General features: G+C 40.7%; 1 protein-coding gene across 1 annotated transcript in view; it reads left to right on the forward strand.

The window, feature by feature from the left end:
- LOC135776723 (prolyl 4-hydroxylase subunit alpha-2) overlaps positions 1 to 18,729 on the forward strand; it is a 44,389-nt gene extending 25,660 nt beyond the window's left edge. The window contains exons 6-14 of the mRNA XM_065287596.2: positions 1,802 to 1,947; positions 2,584 to 2,751; positions 2,955 to 3,025; positions 13,738 to 13,837; positions 16,460 to 16,510; positions 16,994 to 17,053; positions 17,136 to 17,204; positions 17,832 to 17,928; positions 18,199 to 18,729. Coding sequence (XP_065143668.1) covers positions 1,802 to 1,947; positions 2,584 to 2,751; positions 2,955 to 3,025; positions 13,738 to 13,837; positions 16,460 to 16,510; positions 16,994 to 17,053; positions 17,136 to 17,204; positions 17,832 to 17,928; positions 18,199 to 18,269 — 833 coding nt within the window. The 3' untranslated portion in view covers positions 18,270 to 18,729. The remainder of the gene's footprint in view (positions 1 to 1,801; positions 1,948 to 2,583; positions 2,752 to 2,954; positions 3,026 to 13,737; positions 13,838 to 16,459; positions 16,511 to 16,993; positions 17,054 to 17,135; positions 17,205 to 17,831; positions 17,929 to 18,198) is intronic.
- Positions 18,730 to 23,266: the final 4,537 nt, after the last annotated feature.

Raw genomic sequence — 23,266 nt, forward strand, 5'->3', positions numbered from 1 at the left:
CGCAATGTCATAAAGCGCGAATCATCTCAGACTGGTTTCTTGAACATGACAATGAGTTCACTGTACTCACCAGATCTCAATCCAATAGAGCATCTTTGGGATGTGGTGGAACGGGAGATCCGCATCATGGATGTGCAGCCGACAAATCTGCAGCAACTGTGTGATGCTATCATGTTAATATAGACCAAAATCTCTGAGGAATGTTTCCAACACCTTGTTGAATCTATGCCACGAAGGATTAAGGTAGTTCTGAAGGCATACAGGGTCCAACCTGGTACAAGTAAGGTGTACCTAATAAACTGTAGAGTGTATAAGGTTTGTTTGCTTTGAGAGCCACTGACTGACATGAGCCGAGCTGAGAAACAGCCAATCAGAGCACAACATAGACCATTTTTATTCTGGGGACAAATCCTAGGGTTGAAAATTGACATGTAAAACTGTTTCTGGATAATATTTGCAATTAATATGTAGATATCAGAGAACTATTTAACATATTGTATCAATGCATTGTTTGTCACAATTTTAATATTGATCAGATTTGTATGTGATGATTTAAAAGGTGCTTTATATATGTTGGTTCAGGGGTAAAACTGCTACCTAATATGAGCCATGGTTAGTCAAACCCTAACGCTGATCCTTCATCTAAAACATGAAGACCATGGGTGCATCCCAATTTAGGGGCTGCGGCCTTCCAAGGCCATATTTAAAGGCTAATGACTTCACCAGGCATTTTTCCTGGTGACAAAGAACATTGTTGTAGTTGAGACCAGCTGATTCATGTTCGAGTCAAGTTCAAGACCAGCATTGGTCAAGTCTGAGTCAAGTTCGAGACCAGAAAGTGTTTAGTCCGAGTCAAATCTATGACCAGAGAGTGTCGAGTCTGAGTCAAGACAGAGTCCAGATAAAGTTGATCTCAGACTATTAATTAAAACAATAAAATTGGCACTATACACCACCTAAACTACCTCATGATACCTTATAATCCTACTTTATTCTGCTGGAAACATTTCTGATTGCGTGTGAAAGTAGTTATTTGTGTAACTATCAGTCATACATGTTTAATAAACAAAAAAAAAAACGTAAGATAATAATTATGATCCTAGGCACGATTTATTTTCCATTGTCACCAAAAAGGCTACTAATTTAGATTTCATCAAATACATTTTCGGGGTGGAGCTTGAGATTTAGATTTCATTTTCCAGTTGTTTCATTTGCCAGAGGTGATTGTGCTCCCAAGAATGAATCCTGAGTGAACATCTCATTCCCTCTACCAGGGAACAGAGACTACAATTGTAAAATGGTTTAACATTGCATATGAAATGTATAAGACAGTTACAAAATTAATACACACCACTGTCATTGGTGAAGTTGTTGTAACTGAATACACCTGAGAAGCTGAAACTCATGGTTATTGTAAGGCCCAATGCATTTTTACGCCAGTGTGATCTGGGCCAATTAGTGTAGTGAAAATAATGTGTTCTGAACTATCAAGCATCTATACCGGGGATGGGAAACTTAGGTCCTGGAGGGCCGGTGTCCTGCAGAGTTTAGCTCCAACCATAATTAAACACACCTGAAGCAGCCAATTAAGGTCTTACTAGGCATACTAGAAACTTTTAGGCAGCTGTGCTGAGGCAAGTTGGAGCTAAACTCTGCAGGACACCGGCCCTCCAGGACCGAAGTTGCCCATCCCTGATCTATACTATTACACTTCAAAGACAAATTAAAATAGTGCTTAAATATTTCTTTAAATATTATCTGATTTACATTATTATATTGAATGTACTTATTCACACTACAGATCCTTTACATGTGAGAGATCTGCCTGCATGTTACGCAAACACAATAGAGAGCATGAAGACGTGGGACTGGACATCAAAGACCATCAATCTCTTTGAGAGCCAACCAATGCAAAACAAATATGAGGCTCTGTGCACAGGGAAGCAGGTACTGATGGCAAGTTCAACCTGAACATTTCTTTCTTCTTCGTATTATCCAATTTAGTGTTTTTCTAATTTTACATGTGTTTATATACAGTATGCTCATATACAGTATACACATAACCATTTTTAGAGGGACATTTAAATACTTTTAGTTACAAACCCCAAAGTAAACAATGACGCGAGTTATCGTTTTCAACGTAAATCTCTTTTCTTGGACTACAACAAACACATTGATTGCAGTCAACAGTTTACTTCCTGGGATTGGTCACGTAATGAAGAACGACATTATCATAGTTCCCCCTGCTTGTACTCACAGCCTGTAAGTTAACTCCTGTTAGCAAACAAATCTTTTAAACATGGTGTGGAGCGTCACATTTCCGACTGACATCAGATCAGAGGTATTCAGACCAATCACAACATACAGATTAGCTGGCCAATCAGGGACAGTTTTGTACAAAATCTGTGCGTTTCAGGAAGACAATCTGGAGCTACAAAAAGGTACGTTTTTTAAGCATAAACTACGTAAACACATCGTTTTATACCAAATACACAAAATAACGTTGTTTGAAATAGTAGCTGACGATCAGCTTTGTACAGTTGTGAACATTAACGTAAATTCATTTTGCATGACTGTTTGTAGAAACCACAGATGAAGAGAAAACTAGTGTGCAGGTACAGGACAGCTAACCAGATGATGTATGCCCCTTTCAAAGAGGAAGAGGAGTGGCACCAGCCAATGGTTTGGAGATATCATGACTTCCTTTCAGACAGAGAGATAGACGTCATCAAAAGACTGGCCAGACCAAAGGTAAATAAAAATGAAACAGATATCTGTTAAACCTATGCCTGTGAATAATTTCTTCTTGAAGTCAATTATTGAATTATTTTAGATTTTTACTATTAACACACAGACATATTACAATTCATGGAAGATATATTCCCATAATACTACTACTAATAAAATGACTGTAATACATATTTAACAAAAATCTTTTTTATATTTGTTTGTAGCTTTCCAGAGCTAAAGTTATAGATGCAGTCACTGGAAAAAGGTTTTCTACTGCATTTCGTGTGTCAAAAAGGTATGTGATCTATGCTCTCTTTTTTTTCAGCCGCCTATTTACACTAAATTGCAAAATAGCATAAGTATCTATAGATGCAGTTTACTCTAACAGCAGCATTTTCTCAGCTTTATGCTATTTACAGTAGGTGTAAATAGCGATATATTCCATTTACAGCTAAAAGTAGCAGCTCTTTGTGTAGCAAAACCCCAGCCAGACAATGGTGAAGCGTACTGATGTTTCAAAAAGCCTTTATTTTGTGTTCAGCCGTTAGCCTTTCCTTTAAAAACACAAATCTGCCTTTCTTTTGTTACACCTTTTCTTCATGAAACACCGTAAGAGCTACAGGGCAGATAAATAACATAAAATCAGCTCTTACGAACATAAACATTATCCAACATGAACAAACATATTACAAAAAGATATAAATTACTAGGGGTGACCCCGAATAGTCGAAGATTCGATGCATCGATAGGAGAAGCCTGATTCGACTACCAATCTCACAGTCGAATCGTCGCAGATGTGTTATGAAATGAGGATCATTCAATTTTGGCCGTATATGGGTGCACACATTATATGATTTCACATATAACAGCTTTCTCACAATATATTAATATACTGCATATTATGATAATGCTGCAAATAATATGTGAAGTAGCAACTTTCAATAAATATTTTTAAAATGCGTTAATAAATCCAACAACCCCTGTGACCGGGCTACACAACCATAAGAGGTTTCTATGTTAATAAACCATTGCCTCTTTGTTTCTACATTTAAAAGACAAAGCTGGCAAATTATATTATGCCTTCCGTTCTTTTAATAATTTCTATATTTTATTTTATTTATAAATCTCTTTGGGTTATCTGATTTAACTATTTGGCTTGTGCTTTGTTTCCGTGCACTTGAGGCATTTTGCATATTTGTTCTGCACTTTGTTACTTCTGACCTTATTTTATTAAAAAAAATTTATTTATTATAAACGTAAATTCTGATCTCACTTAAGTATGTAAATTTTGGATAGCTTTTCGTTGTATCGATGTTGCGCTATTGCGTGCTGGCCATGCTTGCGCATGTAATTTAGCCGAACGGGCTAGGTGATCTGAGTCTCATATTTAGGAGTCAAATGAAAAACTAAACATGAAAAAACTGATGTTTTTCGACGAGTATACGTTTTTAAAATGTATTTAAAACAGACTGGTTATCTTGTCAAAAGTTAAACTACAAAACAGGTAAGCCGTATTTTTTTATTTCGGTGATGAAACGGAAACAAGTATCTGCACCGAACCTATTTCTGCCTGACACGAATGTCTTTCTTGTGATTTAATATTATGGTTGGTCGGTGTTCACTTTCAAATGATAGCAAAGAGATATCATATCATCCGGTCTTTCTAAAGTTAATACAGAGATGATCAAAGTCAAAGCAAGTAAGCAGGTATTTTTGTGCTAAATAATAACGGGTACTGTCTATAAAATCATTAATTTCAGTGTTTTTCTTGTTATAAATTAACGTTTAATGAATTGTAAATAAAGATTAGTTTTTATCATTTACAGTCACAATCACTAATTATTTGTCATTTCTCATTTGTCGTTTTTTTTTTGGTCATGACTGCTTTGACGCGTTATCTCCAAATTAAATAAAAACACTTAATTTTAGCCGGAGTTTCCAAGGCAGGATCACCTTTGTTCTTTTTTTTAGGTTTAGTTATCAAAATGTCTTTTTGTGTGATGTTCTGTAGACCGTGGCTTTAAAATGTTATGAGGAATAAACAAATGTTGCCTTACATTTTACCTTAAAAAAATTAATATATAAATGCATCGTCAGTGTTGTCTTCGTTTATTACTTGAAAGACAGTTTTGGTCACTTTATCATAAAGTTGTTTATGTGTGCTGCTTGTGAAAGAAAATAAAAGTTACCAATTTGTACCTGGTCTGGCCCCCTCCCAACCCATGCACACAAACATAGATGATTCGACTATCGGTCGACTATGGAAAGATTCGACAATTCTGATTCGAATATGTAAATCCTTAGTCGAGGACACCCCTATAAATTACATCAGTCAATATTAACAATGTTAAAAACTTATGTTAACAAACTTTGCATGACACAAGTGATGATAACACATTTAAACACTTCTTCACAGTCAAATAGATTAACACACGTATTAATACATATAAACATTAAACAAATCAAACACAGTACCTTGTTCCCGTTCCAGCTAGGTGCTTAAATTATCCATTCATGTATTTGATAACCTTTTAGAACGATATTTACAATTTCAGAGCGTTTTTCAAACAGCATGCTTATAGCATCCCAAAGCCTGTATAAGAACAAAGACAACTTATGCCAAAGTTGCAAACTTAACGGCAACTATGTAATATTATGCACTATAGAGGGAAGGAGCAGATTTAGTTAGACTCCAGCAACAGAACAAGCTTCTGGATGGGGCGCTCAACTTCTGACAACTTGTGAAGACGCTCTCCTTTCTTTCCAAGCTTACTGTCACCAAGCTGGAGTTTAACTCTCCGTACTAGTCCATCTTTGTCAGTAGTGGTTTCTGAAACTCTACCCAATCTCCACTCGTTCCTGTGCAAATCCTCTCCTTTCAGGATTACAATATCTCCAACCTGTAAATTCCTTCTTGGAGCATGCCAGCGTTGTCTAAGAGCAATGTTGGCCAGATATTCCTTCCGCCATCGACTCCAAAACTGTTCTGCAAGGTATTGAACATGTCTCCACCTTTTCTTGCCATAAATATCTTCTCTAACGAATTCACCAGGAGGAGGTAAGGCCTGGACCGATTTCATTGTCAGAAGATGATTAGGAGTGAGTGGTTCGAGGCTATGGGGGTCACTGAGATTGTCAACAGTCAAAGGACGACTGTTGACTATAGCCATAGCTTCATAGAAAAAGGCTCACAGCGAAGCATCATTTAGTCTACCAGAGGAAAGGGCAAGAGTGGATCTTAGAACGCTTCTCACGGTCCTTATATGTCTTTCCCACACCCCTCCTGCATGGCTAGCATGGGGTGCGTTCATGATAAAGTCGCACTGCTTATTTGCAAGAAATACAGCAAGACGGTCTGCATCAACTTCCTTTAGAGCTTCTCTGAACTCATTCTTGGCTCCCACAAAATTGCTTCCTTGATCAGATTTGATCTGACGAACGGAACCACGTATGGCGATGAAACAACGAAGGCCATTGATGAAAGCATCTGTCGTCATGTCTTCAAGAATCTCAATATGAATGGCACGGGAGCTTAGGCAAGTAAAAAGAAGACCATACCTCTTGTTCTCTTTTCTTCCTAGCTTTGTAAGGAATGGCCCGAAGCAGTCCATGCCACAGAAAGTGAAAGGAGGGGATGGTTCCAAGCGTTCAGGAGGTAAATCGGCCATCTTTTTCTCCTCCATAGGTCTGCGTTGCCGTCTACAGGTGACACATTGACGAATGAAGGATGCAACAGCCCTGTTAATTCCTATAATCCAGTAGCCACTGCGCCTTATTTCATTAAGTGTCAGTCCTTTACCTTGATGTTTCATCTTCTCATGGTTATAGGCAATAATCATCCTTGTGATGTGATGATCTTTTGGAATGATTGCAGGGTGCTTGATGAAATTGGGAAGAGAGGAGTTGCACAACCTTCCTCCCACCCTGAGAACACCATCGTTGTGGAGAAAAGGGTCAAGAGCATGTAAAGGATTGTGCCGTGGTAGAGGGATTCCTTTGCTCAGCAGGTTCAACTCTTCTTGATACACATTTTTCTGCAGAATTTTGATTAAGCAATGTTCTGCCTCTTCTCGTTCTGTTACAGTGGTAAGATTGTTTGATCTGTTATTCCTTATGCGCCGGAGAATGCGTGCAACTGCTCGTGTAGCCAGCGACCAGGATGAGAACTTGGACAAGCGATCAACGAGGCTTACGTGTTCTGTGGTTTTGGTAATGAGCGCTAGAACACTCCTGACCTCTGGATCTCCGACTGTTAACTCTGGCACTTCGTCTGTAGCCACCTTTATTTCCTTGTTCCATAAGAACTTAGGCCCAGTGAGCCAGGTAGATGACAAAAACTCACTGGCAGTCAAGCCCCGGGAAGCATGATCAGCAGGATTCTCATCTGTTGGAACATATCGCCACTGTTGTGGGGCTGAGCTTAGCTGAATCTTCTGTATCCGGTTAGCCACAAACGTGTGGAATCGTCGTGCTTCGTTTCTTATATATCCTAAGACCACTTTAGAGTCGGTCCAGAAGAACTCCTCTGCGTCAATACATCCCAATTCCTCCTTAAGCATGTTGCTTATCTTCACGGAAACAACTGCTGCTGTCAATTCTAGTCTTGGGATGGTTGTGATCTTGGTTGGAGAAACACGTGATTTTCCTACAACTAAAGCACAATGAATATCTCCCTCTTCATTTTGAAGTCGCAGGTATGAACACTGGCCGTAACCCTTCATGCTGGCATCAGAAAAGTGATGCAGCTCTGTCTTGGAGACCCTTCCAAATCCAGCAGGTGAGTAGGTACGGGATATGGTGAAATTATCTAATTGGGCAAGATCACTTCTCCATTGTTCCCATTTTGGTCGAAGCTCATCAGAGAGAAGATCGTCCCAGCCAGTACCTTGTCTGCACATCTCCTGAAGAATTATCTTTGCTTTGAGGACGACTGGCTCCACAAACCCAAGAGGATCGTACAGAGAAGCCACTGTAGATAAAATGCCGCGTCGTGTTGCAGGCTGTTCTTTGAGGCTGACGTTAAGCTTGAAGCGGTCAGACTCCACATCCCATTGAATCCCGAGAGCTCTCTCAAGTGGCAATTCATCAAATGAGAGATCCATATCCTTCACGTTGTTGGCTCGTTCAGAGAGTGGTATACTTTCTAATACCTTTCTGTCATTAGATACAAACTTATGTAGTCGGAGACCGCCCATGGCACAGAGTTCACGTGCTTCCCTGGCAAGCTGAATAGCATCTTCAGTGGTTTCGATACTTGCGAGTCCATCGTCTACATAAAAGTCCCTCATCACAAATCTTGAGCCCTGAGTGTAGATGTCGCGATTCTCTTTAGCTAGATGTTTCATCCCGTAGTTTGCACATCCCGGAGAGGAGGCTGCACCGAACAGATGCACTTTCATGCGAAACTCGATGGGCTGTGAGTTCAAATCTCCTTGCTTCCACCAAAGAAAGCGCAGAAAGTTGCGATCAGATTCGGCCACATGAAACTGATGGAACATCTTCTGAATGTCGCACATCAACGCAACAGGGTGCTGTCGGAAACGGATGAGAACTCCACTTAAGTTGTTCAACATGTCAGGCCCAGAGAGGAGGTGGTAATTTAAGCTTGTGCCTTTGTATCTGGCTGAGCAGTCGAACACTACACGAAGTTTATCTGGCTTTTTTGGATGATGCACACCATGATGGGGAATGTACCATCTCTCCCCTTCACTCCCACCGTCATTGAACTGCTCAGCATCTCCTTGCTCGATGATTTCCTCCATGAACTCAACATAACGTTCCTTATACCTTTCATCCCTTTGCAATTTCCTTTTAAGGTGAAGGAGGCGTGTCATAGCGGAGCCTTTGTTGTCAGGCAGGCTGGGTCTGGTTTTGAAGGGCAGAGGCATTTCATAATGCCCGTACACATTTTTCTTTATTCCCTCATCCAGTATGTTGAGGAATGTGATGTCGTCTTGTGACACAATTTTGCTGTCATCATTGCCATCTTTGAAGTCAGACTCTAGAATGCGAATGACGTCAGTAGGAGTTAATGGAGGTAGCTCCTTGACTGTAGTTCTGTGACACAGATGGTGTGAGCTAGATGTATCCTGGGTATGTAGTGAGCGCCCTACAATACTCCATCCTAAATCAGTCCTTACAGTGTAGGGTTCCTCAACTCCTCCTAAAAGGACTTGTCTTGGTGCCATGGCTCTTGAGCAGTTGTAGCCGATTAAAAGGCCTACTACGCAGTCCTTCAATGGTTGTATTTCATCAGCTATTTCGGTCAGATGACTCCATTGTTTAGCCGTCTCACAAGTGGGAATGTGAGAGCGGTTGACAGGAATGCAGTCCTTTGTGTAGGTGACAGGAAGATCAACTTGAACTGCAGAACTATATCCTCTAACACGAAGCCCAGAGACTCCTTCGCTTGTGAGCACCGTATCCCTGCCACTCATAGTCGTCAACTTCAATTTCACTGGATACTTGTCAGCATTAAGACCATCACTCACTTCTTGGTCAATGAATGTAGTATCGCTTTGAGTGTCGAGTAGTGCGTAGACGAGTTTCTCAGTGGTTGGGTCATTTTTAGATGAAACCCAAACTGGTATCACCATAGATGTGTTTGATGAGCCTACGCCTGCTATACTGAGTGACGTTGCAGCAGCGCCTATATTTGTCTCTGGTTCTGATGCAGTCCTTTCTCTTTTATAGTTGTCATCATGCAGGGCTGTAGGATGCTTTCCTTTACAGTGGTCACAGAAAAGACGATGACGGCAGTCTCTCACGCTGTGGCCGGGTTTCAGGCATCCATAACAGAGTTTCTTTTCCTTTATATAGTTGCGTCGCTCAACCAATACCATTTCAGTGAACTTGTAGCATGCGTGTAGCTGGTGTCTATTATCTTGACAAAAGATGCATGAAGTCTTAACTTTCCTCTGTTCCGACTTGTGTTTTTCATTGTCAGTGACTATTTGAGTGGTAAACACACTAGCCTTGTTTCTCTTCACATCTCTGAGATTTCTCTTCTCAGTGTAAGAATCTGATGAATGAAGGGCATGAAATGACGTAATGGGATTGCAAGCAATCTCAGCTTCATCCGACGTGAATCTAGCAAACTCTTTGAAACTTGGAAATTCTTGATTTTCATTTAGGCTTTGCGTGACTTGTCTGTTCCAACGCAAAGCTGCCCAGTCCGGTAACTTGTGAACGAGCTTCCGATTTTCTTCCCAATCATTTAATATGTCGAGACCCTTCACATGAGGCATGGCATCTTGACAAGCATTCAGAAAATCTGAGAAGCGTCTCAGTCCTTCAGCATCCTTTGATGGTATTTTCGGCCAGTTGCTGAGCTTCTCTCGAAACGCTCTCTGAATGGCGAATGGCTGGCCAAAGCGACGATTTAATTTGTCCCATGCATCTTGATATGCTTCATTGTCATTTCGGTAAAAGTTGCCATCTAAAGCCTGCCGTGCTGGGCCACCAACATACTTTTTCAGGTAGTATAGTTTTTCGGCTGGCGTGATTGCCCTTTGGTCTATGAGTGAAGTGAATGCTGCCTTCCATTCAACAAATTGTATGGGATCCCCATTGAAGACAAATGGCTCAGGAACAGGAAGCCTATTTAAGGCTATGTTGTCTTGAAGGAGCTGAGTGAGAGAGGGTAGGTCTGTATGATGGGGCGTTGCAACTGGAGAGAGGGGCGCGGTAGTTACAGGTACTTTCTTTGGTTCCATGTTCCTTTCCTTTTTGAGATAGAAAGCATCCTTTTGTTCAGACTCCCTTTCATAAACCTTCAATTTTGCTTGAGCAGCCCGTATCTCTTTCGCTGCCTGTAATCGCTCCAACTCACACCTTTGTACCTCTAGAGCCTTGCGTTGTTGTTCCTCTAACTCTCTTATAGATTCTTTTTGCTTTTCTTCCTCCAGCAGCATCTGATAATTTACTTCCTTTTCTGCTGGTTCAGCTGCTGCCTCCGCACGTTTTGCTGTCATGGATGAAGTAGTGGAGTAGTGATCGGACTGGCTGTGACTTATGAAAGAGGCTGCGGATCCATAGACCGACTTTGCATAGTCGTGGCGGAGCAGTTCATGAAGGCGGTGTCTCTCCTGCTGCTCATTAAATCCACTTTCCTCATCTATAGCTCTGCTGTATGCAATGTTGATGATTTCTGTGGTCACAGATTCACACGTATCAACTCTTCTTCTTATGTCGGTGGAGGGTGTAGTGAGATTTCGAATTTCAAAATAAATGTTCATTACATCTTCTTTACTTTTCTTAAGCTCTTCAATGAGAGGCCAGAGCTGACTCTCTGACATATAAGTCTTTAGCTGATCTCTTGCCTTTCGTGTGTGGAGCTTCCACTGTTCGTACATGGCAAACAACCTTTTCTCTTTTTTCTTGGCCTCTTCATCACGATATACGCGCATCTTCTCTGTAGGATGGCATGTGCGTTCAGATCGTCTTGGACCTTCAAGAGCATTATCCTCCTTATTAAGTTTGCCTTGGCGATCAGTTAGACATTGTTGTTTACCTTCATTAGTTTCTTTTAGACTTGGTTGCTCTGATGGGTTTATCATTATTTGGGTTCCATCTTGTAAATCATCATGCTGATGACCAACCATCTGCTCCTCCACCTCATTTCCTAACTCTGACATTATCACTTAAGAATTTTTTTGTAAACTCTAATGGCAGAAAAAGACAGTTTAGCAGATATGGTAAAGCTCTGGATATGAATGTGCAAACATAAAATATCAAAACATAAATTTTAGTTGCTGACACATATGCATGTACATATAGACACCAGAAAAATTATAAATGTCAGTGTAAAATCACAATGAACAAGTTATCAACGTTCTTAAATCCAAAGTGAGGAAAATGTAAATATTAAATCCTCAATAAACACTGTTAACTAGGTATATAAATGCAAAGTCCAAACAACAAAAATCTATATGTCTTTAATTAGAAAGAGTCCATATAGATGCATAGAGGCATGAGTGCAAATATAATCACAGTTTATTTTGTTGCTCTTGTTGGTAAGCCAGTGAGTATTAAATGTTCCGTCTGAGAAGCCGTTCATCCGTTGCTCGCCGTATTGTTGTACTATTGTCTATATAATAGTGGATTAATACTCACAGTCCTGCATCAGTGTCCGTAAATGTGACTGTACTTGACCATTGCACCGAATCTGTGAGACAGTTGTCCGAAATAGGTCAGGCGCGATGACGATGATGTAACCGAAGCGGTAACCGGCGCGGTAAAGACCCTCCGTAGCACGTTGTAGACAACGGTCGTCGGAATCGATGCGGGTCAAGCTCTTACTGTAGCAAAACCCCAGCCAGACAATGGTGAAGCGTACTGATGTTTCAAAAAGCCTTTATTTTGTGTTCAGCCGTTAGCCTTTCCTTTAAAAACACAAATCTGCCTTTCTTTTGTTACACCTTTTCTTCATGAAACACCGTAAGAGCTACAGGGCAGATAAATAACATAAAATCAGCTCTTACGAACATAAACATTATCCAACATGAACAAACATATTACAAAAAGATATAAATTACATCAGTCAATATTAACAATGTTAAAAACTTATGTTAACAAACTTTGCATGACACAAGTGATGATAACACATTTAAACACTTCTTCACAGTCAAATAGATTAACACACGTATTAATACATATAAACATTAAACAAATCAAACACAGTACCTTATTCCCGTTCCAGCTAGGTGCTTAAATTATCCATTCATGTATTTGATAACCTTTTAGAACGATATTTACAATTTCAGAGCGTTTTTCAAACAGCATGCACTCTTTCCTTTTCCGTGTGTGCGTCTCACTAATTGGTCCCACCTTTCTAGGTGCGAAATTAACGTTCCACTAGGGGGCGGGATTAAAGCACTCATTACATTAACAAAGGAGACTAAATAAAATGGAGTTTAGAAAAATTACCTTATTTTCTCTTTCTTAAGAGTTAGTTACACTTTGCAATATGCGTAATTACTAATTAGATGCTATTTATACTTTATATTGGCAGATACTGTTTGCACCTTTTGTAGATAAATAGGATGAAATAATAACATGGAGTGCCAATGATTATATTTGTTCAAATAAAATAAATGGATGCTGCATTACTGGGAAAATAAAAGCCCATAACCCTACCCAATACATACTTTTATTCTTCATAAACACTTATGAGGAACTATAATTCCACTTTTTAAATTTTTTTAATTGAAAATAAATGTGTGTAATATGAAAAGGGAAAAAAACGAGGTTGGCAAAAGGTGGATTTGCACCAGTGATATTGCGTCAAAAGTCAGTTCAACAAGCCTAACTTACTACTGCCTGCGACACTAAAGTTATTCAATTCCATGCATCTTTTTAAAATATTAGTGGTCAAACCAGATATTGGTAGGTGGAGATAATGTAAATAGTGATTGCCAAAAAGGGACGCTATTTGCACTTACTGTTGTGTTAATAGACACTGCTCTTTTATTATTATTTTTTTATAATTACAGATGCTTAATACATTACCATTTACATAAAAATGAAAAGATGATAGCAAAAGGGTGAAAACTTTTGTTGCCATACTGTATAACTCAGTTTTGTTCAAAGAGATCTAACTTACACATTAGGCCCCAACTAAGCTGGCAAGGGAAAGGAAAAAAATGTGGGTGAATCCAAAACATTTACTGGAGTAGACACCATTTACTTGTATTCTCGTTTTGTATATACGGTGTTCAGACTCTATGAACAAAAAAATCAAACAATCATGCAAACATTTCTGTCCATCCAAAATAAATTCAGTACTGATTTTTTTAACAGTTAAAGTACAACTGAGAAACCAGTGCAAAATGTACAATTCTGTTTGTGGACATCTAGTTTACTTTATAGGCTACTGTATTTTATTTATGTCCTTTATTTAACCATTTTTTATTCATAAAAAACTTCAGTTAATGGCCCTGTCTCGAACCTGGCATTGGAAAAAAAGTAGTCCAATAGTTTTGTGGTAATGTTTTGAATCTCTTTTAGTGCGTGGCTATCTGAAGATGAAGACCCTTTGATTGCACAAATCAATCAGAGAATCGCTGATGTCACGGGTTTAGATCTGCGGACAGCTGAGGAGCTTCAAGTATGAACAGTCTAATGGGGACATACACAATGCTTCGCATTTCTCACTCTAGGGATTTAACTTTTTGCTTGAGCTGAATATTTTCAACTTGCGCGAAGATACGTTTGAGGAAAATAAAATAGTGCTTGAGGAAAATTTTGCGACAAACGCACCACCCAATGTGCGTCATTCGCATCACGTAAGTTAGCGTCTATTCGCGCCCCATTATAGGGGATACACACCAAATGCGAATTCAACGACACAAGTAGATTACTTGCAAAATCAATGCAAAGATGTGAACAAACTAGGGCTGGACCAGAATATTCGAATATTCGTTCTGTGGGTTGACATACGATTTTCAATTTTGAGATTTGAATATATATATATATATATATATATATATATATATATATATATATATATATATTTTACAGCGTTAATGCAGAGCTTTTGCCAAGCAGGAGGTGCGCTTCACGCTCCCGCTCTTTAGGTGGCGCAGAGAGACCAACATCCATAGCCAACAGCCAGAGATGGGACCAAGTCACACATGTGCAAGTCTCAAGTAAGTCTCAAGTCTGAACCTTCAAGTCTCAAGTAAGTCCCAAGTTTTTTTTTTCTTCAAGTCAAGTCAAGTCGAGTCACAGGCTATGTCAAGTCAAGTCATGTCAAGTCAAGTCATGTAGTAGGTCAAGTCAAATCCAAGTCAAGTCACCTTATTATTGTAATTTTACCTCCAGAAACTGATCTTAATAAAGATATATAGAATATAAAGATATAAAGAAATACTCATGTTCAGTAAAATACATCATGGAATTAAACAAAATTGTAATCTCTTCCGTTTGAAATAACGAACTTGAGCGGGCAAAAGACGCGATATGTAAACCGGCCCTAACATTGTAGAATCCAGTCATTTTTCTCTGTGTGTGTATGTTCAGATGGCAAACTTAGAAAAAGTAGCCAAGTCTCGTACCGCTCAGATCAAGGGAAGTATTTTTTAAAAATAAATTAAACTTATTTTGCCTACATTTGTCCCTAACACGGTATGATGAGGGTTAATGGCTACTTTAGCTATTATTACATTAGCTAACTACCAACTAACCTTCAAATGACGGACGAAATTGGAGGTTGTCGTCTGGCTGCCCGTGATTTTAATGTTGCATGTCTTGCAACAGACTGTCTGTCTTTTGCCATCTTGTTGAAGCCGAAAGCGATGACCCCCGCTACCCCTCCGGCTGACATGTTGATATCTGTTCTGTGGTGTGTGGTGTGCGTAAGGTACGAGAGTGCATGACTGATGATAGTGTCGTGATTCAGTCATGACAACGCCAATCTCAGCCTGTGCTCCAACTGGGTCAACTTTATTTTTAAAAATTATTTATATATTTTATATTCAAACTGAAAACATGATGTGATTAACACTCAAGTCATCATGTCTCAAGTAAAGTCATGTCCCGAGTTTTTAACTTCCAAGTCTGAGTCAAGTCTCAAGTATTTTATTTTTTGTCAAGTCAAGTCACAAGTCAGAAAAATAGCGACTCAAGTCGACTCGAGTCCAAGTCACCAAGTCACAAGTCCCCATGTCTGCCAACAGCCACCAAACGCCACCAGTAGAAGATCTCCTCAAATGAAAAGCGCTTCCTGCTTTGTCATTCAAGCTAACAGTGTGTAAATAACGTTCAGTTTCTTGCAAAAACTGATTGATTTGCTTCACAAGACGTCAATATGTCACACGGAGTTATGGGGGATTACTTTTGTATTGGATATATATGCTTTAGCTCTTAAAGCGGATTGACTTGCATGACGGAGCACTGGGGTTTCTGCAAAATATCTTCTTTATTGTTCTACTGATGAAAAAACATTTTGGATGATGTAAGTGTAAGTAAATAAACTTGAATTTGAAAGTGTGCTACGGTTTTATTACAGTTTGTTGAACTTCATTCATTCGTTCATTTATTTTCGTTGTTTTATTTAAATGGCCTACCCTTTACGTTGTCAGTAATTACTGTGCTGCTAATTTCTGATACGGGAGAGTTTGTTTGTCAGAAAAATGTTAGGCTACCTTATTAAAAGTATTGCTCTTGTGTTTTGTTTCACTAATGCTGTTCTCGCAGGACGCGTGACAGGCACGGCGCTACACACACACACACACACACGCACGCACGCACACATACACGCACGCGCACAGATTCCTGCCTTTATTAAAGAGAAAACAATTTTCAGCCCCTCCTTCCGAAGCTTCGAATATTCGATTTGATTTCTACTAGAGCTTCGAAGCTCAAAAAATGGTATTCGGAACAGCCCTAGAACAAACGCAAACTTGTGTGGGGTGTTGGGCGGCGCGATTTTCGTGAAACACACGCTATTTTCCTCACACGCTTTTTTGCGCAAGTTGAAAATATCTCAAGCAAAAAATTTAAAATCCCCAAAGTAATCTGAAGTAAGGAATGTGATGCTTCGCATTTGGTGTGTACGCAGCATCACAGATCACAATGCAAAGCTGAATTTCATCTTATATTTACGCATTTGGCAGACACTTTTATACAAAACTACTTTAAGCGAATTCAGTATATGCATGTCTTTTATCAGTTTCAATACTGTTCAATCTAAATGTTTGTTCGAACTCAGATACAACATCTCTTTCAGGTTGCAAATTATGGGATTGGAGGCCAGTATGAGCCACATTATGACTCAAAGGTAGAACAGAATGTATATTTAAAAATGGTCCATTCTTATTGCTTTGATTCTTTCTGTTGAAGCTCTTGTAAACGAGCAAATACAGTTTAAGTTGACTTTGCTTAGTTAAAGGGGTCTATTATGTGTTTTCATTTTTTCAACTGTGAAATGTTGCTGTTTAAGGAGGAAAAGGATTTAAAATTCAAGATATTCCTTCAAGAGCTACAAATATTCAAATGTAAACACTACCAGGAATATGTAATAAGGGAATGAGGTATAGTTGAGCTGTGGTAATTTAATTGCCGTCCAAATCCTACGTTTATAAAAGGGGATCAATGTAAAAGTAATTCTGCCCTTACTTTTAGACCACTAATAAGCACCATATTGGTCACGCGCTCTTCTTTTTTTTCTTTATCAAGACACTGAAAAGGGCATAATAGGACCCCTTTAAAAATATTTTATGACCATTAATTTCTTACTTCACAACATCAAATCTTTCCACAGCTCTCAAATGACTCCGACTTTCAATTCAGAGGTGACCGGATTGCCACTCTTTTAATCTATGTGAGACTATAATCCAAACAACTGTTTATTATGCACTTTAATGTTATTTCCAGACTGCTGACACTCATCTTCTCTGTTGTAGATGAGTGATGTGGATGTTGGCGGGGCGACAGTGTTTCCTACAACTGGTGCAGCACTTCTTCCAAAAAGAGTTAGTGAAATGTGTTATTTACCCAACCTGATCTCACGAATTTCCGTGGCATAGTCACGGAATTTTGTGCTCATTTTTCCGTGGCATTCTCACGGATCTCCGCATTTTTCCGTGGCCCTGCTACGGACTGTCTTTTTCCGTGGCATTCTCACGGATTGGTTACTCAACTGTTTTGTCCTATTTTCTTACCATTTTCGCTTCGGTTTAGGGTTAGAATAGATTTACATGAAATGACATCCCTACCCAAACCCAACTCTAACCCCAACGCCAGGCGACAATTGTTTAAAGTTTAGAAAATATAAAAGAATAAATCAGAAAAAATTATATAAACCAATAGTTAAAGTGACATACTAATGCAAACACCAAATCTAACCCTAAACCGAAGCGAAAATGGTTTGAAAATAGGAAAAAGCAGTTGAGTAACCAATCCGTGAGAATGCCACGGAAAAAGACAGTCCGTAGCAGGGCCACGGAAAAATGCGGAGATCCGTGAGAATGCCACGAAAAAATGAGCACAAAATTCCGTGACTATCCCACGGAACTTTGTGAGATCATGTTGTATTTACCAGTGTGTGTCACACTCTTTAGGTGACATCATCATGTTACCACCATTGTGTTCCCTTATAGGGTACAGCAGTGCTTTGGTTCAACCTGCTAGAAAATGGAAATCAAGATAACACAACCTTACATGCAAGTTGCCCTGTGTTTGTAGGCAATAAATGGGGTGAGTTGTCTCCAAGCATTTGTGTTGTTCTCACATATTTATTAATAATAACTTGATTCAAAAGTCTTCTTTTGGAGCAAAATGTATTTATTTCTGTATTTCTTTCTTTCGATTTGCATGAAATATGGCCTGGTTTTGTGTACAGTGCATGAAATTGATATAACATTTACTGTATATTAGGCATATATTTATTTAGTAGATCCCTCAAATAAAAGATGTAAAATAGAAAGAAAATTTTTTTATTGTTTTCACATAAATCTTTTAATGTAGTGGCCAACAAGTGGATTCGCGCTGGAGGACAAGAGTTCAGAAGAAAGTGCTCCACAGTCCAGTCTGAGTAAAAGAGGCGATGCAGTTTATTTCAGCCGTCATAAGATACCAGAATAATGTGACACCACAACACCAAAGATTCATTTACTCAGTTTAATCTTCTCTTATATGCAGACTGTGTGGCGTACTTAAAGTGTTTTTGCTCTGTTTTTAAATAATAAACTTTAGTGTTTAATTTTCCTACATATGTTTGCCTGACTTTGATATATGCTTCTTGATCAATATTTTCCATTAAAATATCCAAAAATCCCTACTAGATTGTTATGTTTCCAATAGTTTTTGAATCCAGAGAAAATTGCAACCAGTGTATTTTTAACCAGTGTAATATCCTATCTGTTGTGCCTTTCAATAATGTCATCGATTTCTTGCGTCATACGTTGCCTTTGTTTACAGGCAGATAGCCAGCCTGTTTACCCCTTTCTGTCCAATCATCTTTAAGTGTGATTATTCACCTATACTTCAGTATTGATCAGTGGAGACATATAAACTTGTAACATATGAAATAAATTGACAAAGAAAAAACGTAAGAAATATCCTCTTTATTTATTTTTCATTTTTCTGTTAGTTTTGCAAAGTTTTAGTTTGTTATCTGTCATGAGAACAGGACTCAAATGCGGGGTGAGGTGAGAAACACAGTTTTATTTAGAGCTTAGAGAGAGAATGCTGGTAAACAATGAACAGTCCCGAAAACTGTGAGCAGCGTGATAATAATCCAAGACCAATCCAGCGACCAAGCGAAGCAGCAGATGCAGGTGGTAGCTAATCAGTAATCCACTGCAGAGAAGCGAGGCGGAAAGGAGCAGGGGCACATTCACTGGAGCCAGCTGAGATAGGGCATCGGGTGTCCGAGTTGCAGGAGAGTGGAACTGGGGAAAACAGAGGGGCAGCAAGACAGAGTGCACACAGCGAACTGGGTGAGTACAAACTAGAATATAATAAATTTACCAAACGGAAGACTAGTAAATGATGAGAGGGTGGTAAACACATACAAAGTCTGACAGAGAACAAGGAAACACGGGATATAAGAAGGGGAAACAATTAGGAGAAAAGAGGAAACAGGTGCGAGTGTAACAAGATAATGAATGGGAAAACGAGAGGGAGGGGTGAGAGCACGTAGACACTGAGCACGCGGCGAGCTGTCATAACAAAACCATGTGCACAACAAAACAAAACAAAGAGCACAAAAGACAGCAGAGGTCAGAGCGATCAGACCGGAGACATGATAGTACCCCCCTTCAGGGGCACCACAGGGTGCCCCAGTGGGAGGCTCACCTCGTCACTGATGGAAGTCCACAATCAACGAGTGGTCCAGGACCTCACAGCACAGCACCCAACACCTCTCCTCTGCACCATAACCTTGCCAGTCCACGAGGTACTGAAAACCCCTGCCATGTCAGCTTAACAGTTTAAGCTGGAGAGCCATCCACAAAACGGGGGGAGTAGTGACAGGGTTTAGCTGAGAAAGAAACACCGGATTACCCCTGCATATATGAAAAACTGGGTGAACTCGACCCAGGGTGGGGGTAAGCTTAAGCCGAACGGCCACCGTATTGACCACCTTAGTGATGTGGCACGGGCCAATAAATCTAGGTGCCAGCCTGGGAGAAGGCACACGGAGAGGCAGATCCTTGGTAGATAACCAAACCCGTTGACCGCACACATAGGTCAAGGGGGAGGATTGGCGGCGGTCGGCGGCAGCTTTGACCTTCAAGGAGGATTGGGTCATGATTTCTCTAGCTCTCCTCCAGGTGCGATGGCAGCGCTGAACGAAAGCCAGAGCGGAGGGAACTGCAGCGTTGAGTTGTTGGGAGGGAAAAAGAGGAGGTGAGTAACCAACCCAACATTCAAACGTGGACATACCTGTTGCCATAACAGAGTGGGCATTGTGGGCTTACTTGGCCCATGAGAGCTGTTGAGTCCAGGAACTTGGGTTATTAGATGTCAGACAGCGGAGCATGCGACCGAGTTTCTGATTAGCCCTTTCGCACTGCCCATTGGTCTGAGGGTGGAAACCTGATGACAGACTTGCACTGAGCGCATACAGTACAGGCTAACACAAACTGTTGGACATCTGTGGTCCAGGATGGCCACCAAAAACGCTGACGAATGACAGCCAGCGTTCCCCGAATGCCTGTATGGGCATTAGGGCGCAGCGCAACCGGTACAAATAATCGACACTCCTCTAGCACTTGCACTCCTCGTCCGGCCTCTGCTACCCAACGCTCGATCCCCCAGGTGATAGCCCCGACCACCATGCCTTCAGGAAGGATGGTCTTGGCTGAAAACTCCTCCTGCGGGGTTTTGAACAGACAAGAGAGCATGTCGGGTTTGACGTTCTTAGATCCTGGCCGGTACGAGAGAGTGAAGTTAAAATGAGCAAAGAAGAGTGCCCAGCGGGCCTGACGTGAACCTCCTGGGCGAATGGATATTTTCTAGATTTTTATGATCCGTCCAAACCAGGAAGAGCTGTGCTGACCCCTCCAACCAATGACGCCACTCGCCCAAGGCTAACCGCACTGCTAAAAGCTCTCTTTTGCCAATGTCGTAATCACGTTCAGCAGGGTTTAAACGATGAGAAAAGATCGCTGAGACTGTACCGCACCTATTCCAAGATCTCATGCATCAACCTCTACAATAAATTGAGATTCACGATTGGGAAAACAAACTACAGGAGCAGAGATAAATCGACACTTTAAATTATCAAAGGCCTCCTGAGCTTGGGAATTCCAATTAAAACGCACTTTAGGGAGGTTAATGCAGCGGCAAAGCGATTTGTCCAAAACCTCTGACAAAACGTCTGTAAAAGTTGGCAAATCCCAGGAAGCGTTGCAATGCTTTACGAGAGTCGGGAACTGGCCATTTGGTGATGGCTCAGACTTTGGCAGGGTCTGGATTTATTCCTTGAGGAGAAATAACATGACCAAAGAACGTAATCAACTCGGCATGGAAATCGCACTTCTCCGCCTTAACAAAAAGCTGGTTTTCTATGAAGCGTTGGAGAACCTGCCTGATGTGCTGGGTGTGTTCCTGGAGGGAGGAAGAAAAAATTAATATATCATCCAGGTACACAAAGACAAAGCAGTTAAGCATGTCACCCAACACGGCATTGACGAGGCCATGGAAGACGGCTGGCGCGTTGGAAAGGCTGAATGGCAGAGCCAAATATTCATAGTGCCCTGAGGGAGTATAAAATGCCGTCTTCCACTCATCGCCCTCCTTGCGGAGGTCTAATTTTGTGAAGACCCGGGCTCCCTGCAAAATCTCAAAGGCAGAAGACATTAAATGTAAGGGGTACCTATTTTTAACAGTGATGTCATTCAAACCTCGATAATTAATACATGGGCGCAGAGAGCCGTCCGAGAAGAGGAGTGGCGAATGAGACCAGCTTGTAACGATTCACAAATATATTTGTCCATTGCCTCTCTTTCAGGACCGGAACGGGAATATAAGTGACCCCTGAGTAGAGAAGTACCTGGCAGAAGGTCAATAGTGCAGTCATAGGGGCAATGCGGCGGTAGAGGGGTCGCCTGTGACTTGCTGAACACGGAACGAAGATCACGATACTCCATCAGGACCCCGGTCAAATCAGAATACTCCAACTGTAACACAGAAGACACAGACTCAGGAGAGGGGGCAGCGCCCAGACAAGACTCAAGACAAGACTGACTCCAAGCTAGTTTCATTGGTTCAGGCTCGGACGAAGAAGGTTGACTCTTCGACTCAGATGTCTCGCGATTAGTTAGACTGCGCCAGTTTGTAGCTGAGCGTCTTTGGTGGCGCAACGCGAGGTGTCCCTCTACCCGTAAGGCGAGATTTATGATGCCCTCCAGATTGTAAGGCATCTCCAAAGCAGCAATTTCATCAGCAATGGCGCCGTTGAGGAAATGGGCACGTTAGGCGGCTTCGTTCCAGTGGCACGCAGCCACGAGTGTCTGGAAGCGAATAGCAAAATCCGTGACTGATGATCTTCCTTGGAAAAGACGTGACAAGCGAGTGGCGGCCTCGTCGCCTTGAGCGAGCGATCAAAGAGTCGTGACATCTCCAGACGGAACTCCTCGAAGGAATTACAACAGGGTACCTGGGCATTCCACACGGCAATACCCCACTGACAGGCTTTACCTATCAGAAAAGTTCACAGAGAGCAAGTTGCCTATGGTCAGGTGCTGCAGTTGCCCTACAATAGGCTGCAAAAGCCTTGATAACAACACACTTTATTCATACTGACCAGACTCTCTGATGACTCTGAAGACTGAAGCTGCATATTTCCTTTCAACTATTTAAAGACAGTTAATTCGCCTATCAGTCTATTGCCAAATCTGCTAAGGCTTCCTATTTCTTTGACTTAATTTTAAAAATCATAGAGACCCAATATTTGCTCTACTTCTGCCCCATTGAGCCCCCCCCTGCCTGCTCCCCGACTTTTGGGATAATTTTGAACCCGTTTTCCTTTCATCTTTAAAAAAATTATTGATACTACCAAACCATCCTTTTGTCCTTATGACACCATTCACCCAAAATATTTAAAATCAACCGCTGACACAGTAGGCCTTGATTTGGTTTCCTTTTTTAATAAATGCCTGTTAACCGGCTCAGTTCCTGCTCCCCTTAAAGTGGTGACTGTCACCCCATTTCTTAAGAAGCCTTCATTAGACCCCCATATCTAGAATAACTTTCGCCCAATCCCTGTTTTACCATTTATCTGAAAGATCTTATAAAAACTTGTGCTTGACCAACTGCAGTCCTTTCTAAATCTTAATGGTATAACTGAAACTTTCCAGTCCGGTTTCAAATCAGCTCAAAGCTCAGAAACGTCCCTCCATAGAGTTTTAAATGAGATTTATATAGCCTCCAACTCTGGTGATTCTGTGGTCCTGGTTCTCTTAGTCCTCTCTGCAGCTTTTGATACCGTGGACCACTCCACTTTGTTACTTAGATTAGAGTCTGACGTGGGTCTTAAATGTATGGTCCTTAAATGGTTTCAGTCATTTTTAACCAATAAAAAATTCTT

The sequence above is a fragment of the Paramisgurnus dabryanus genome, chromosome 18 (assembly GCF_030506205.2).
Source record: "Paramisgurnus dabryanus chromosome 18, PD_genome_1.1, whole genome shotgun sequence".
NCBI lineage: Eukaryota > Metazoa > Chordata > Actinopteri > Cypriniformes > Cobitidae > Paramisgurnus > Paramisgurnus dabryanus.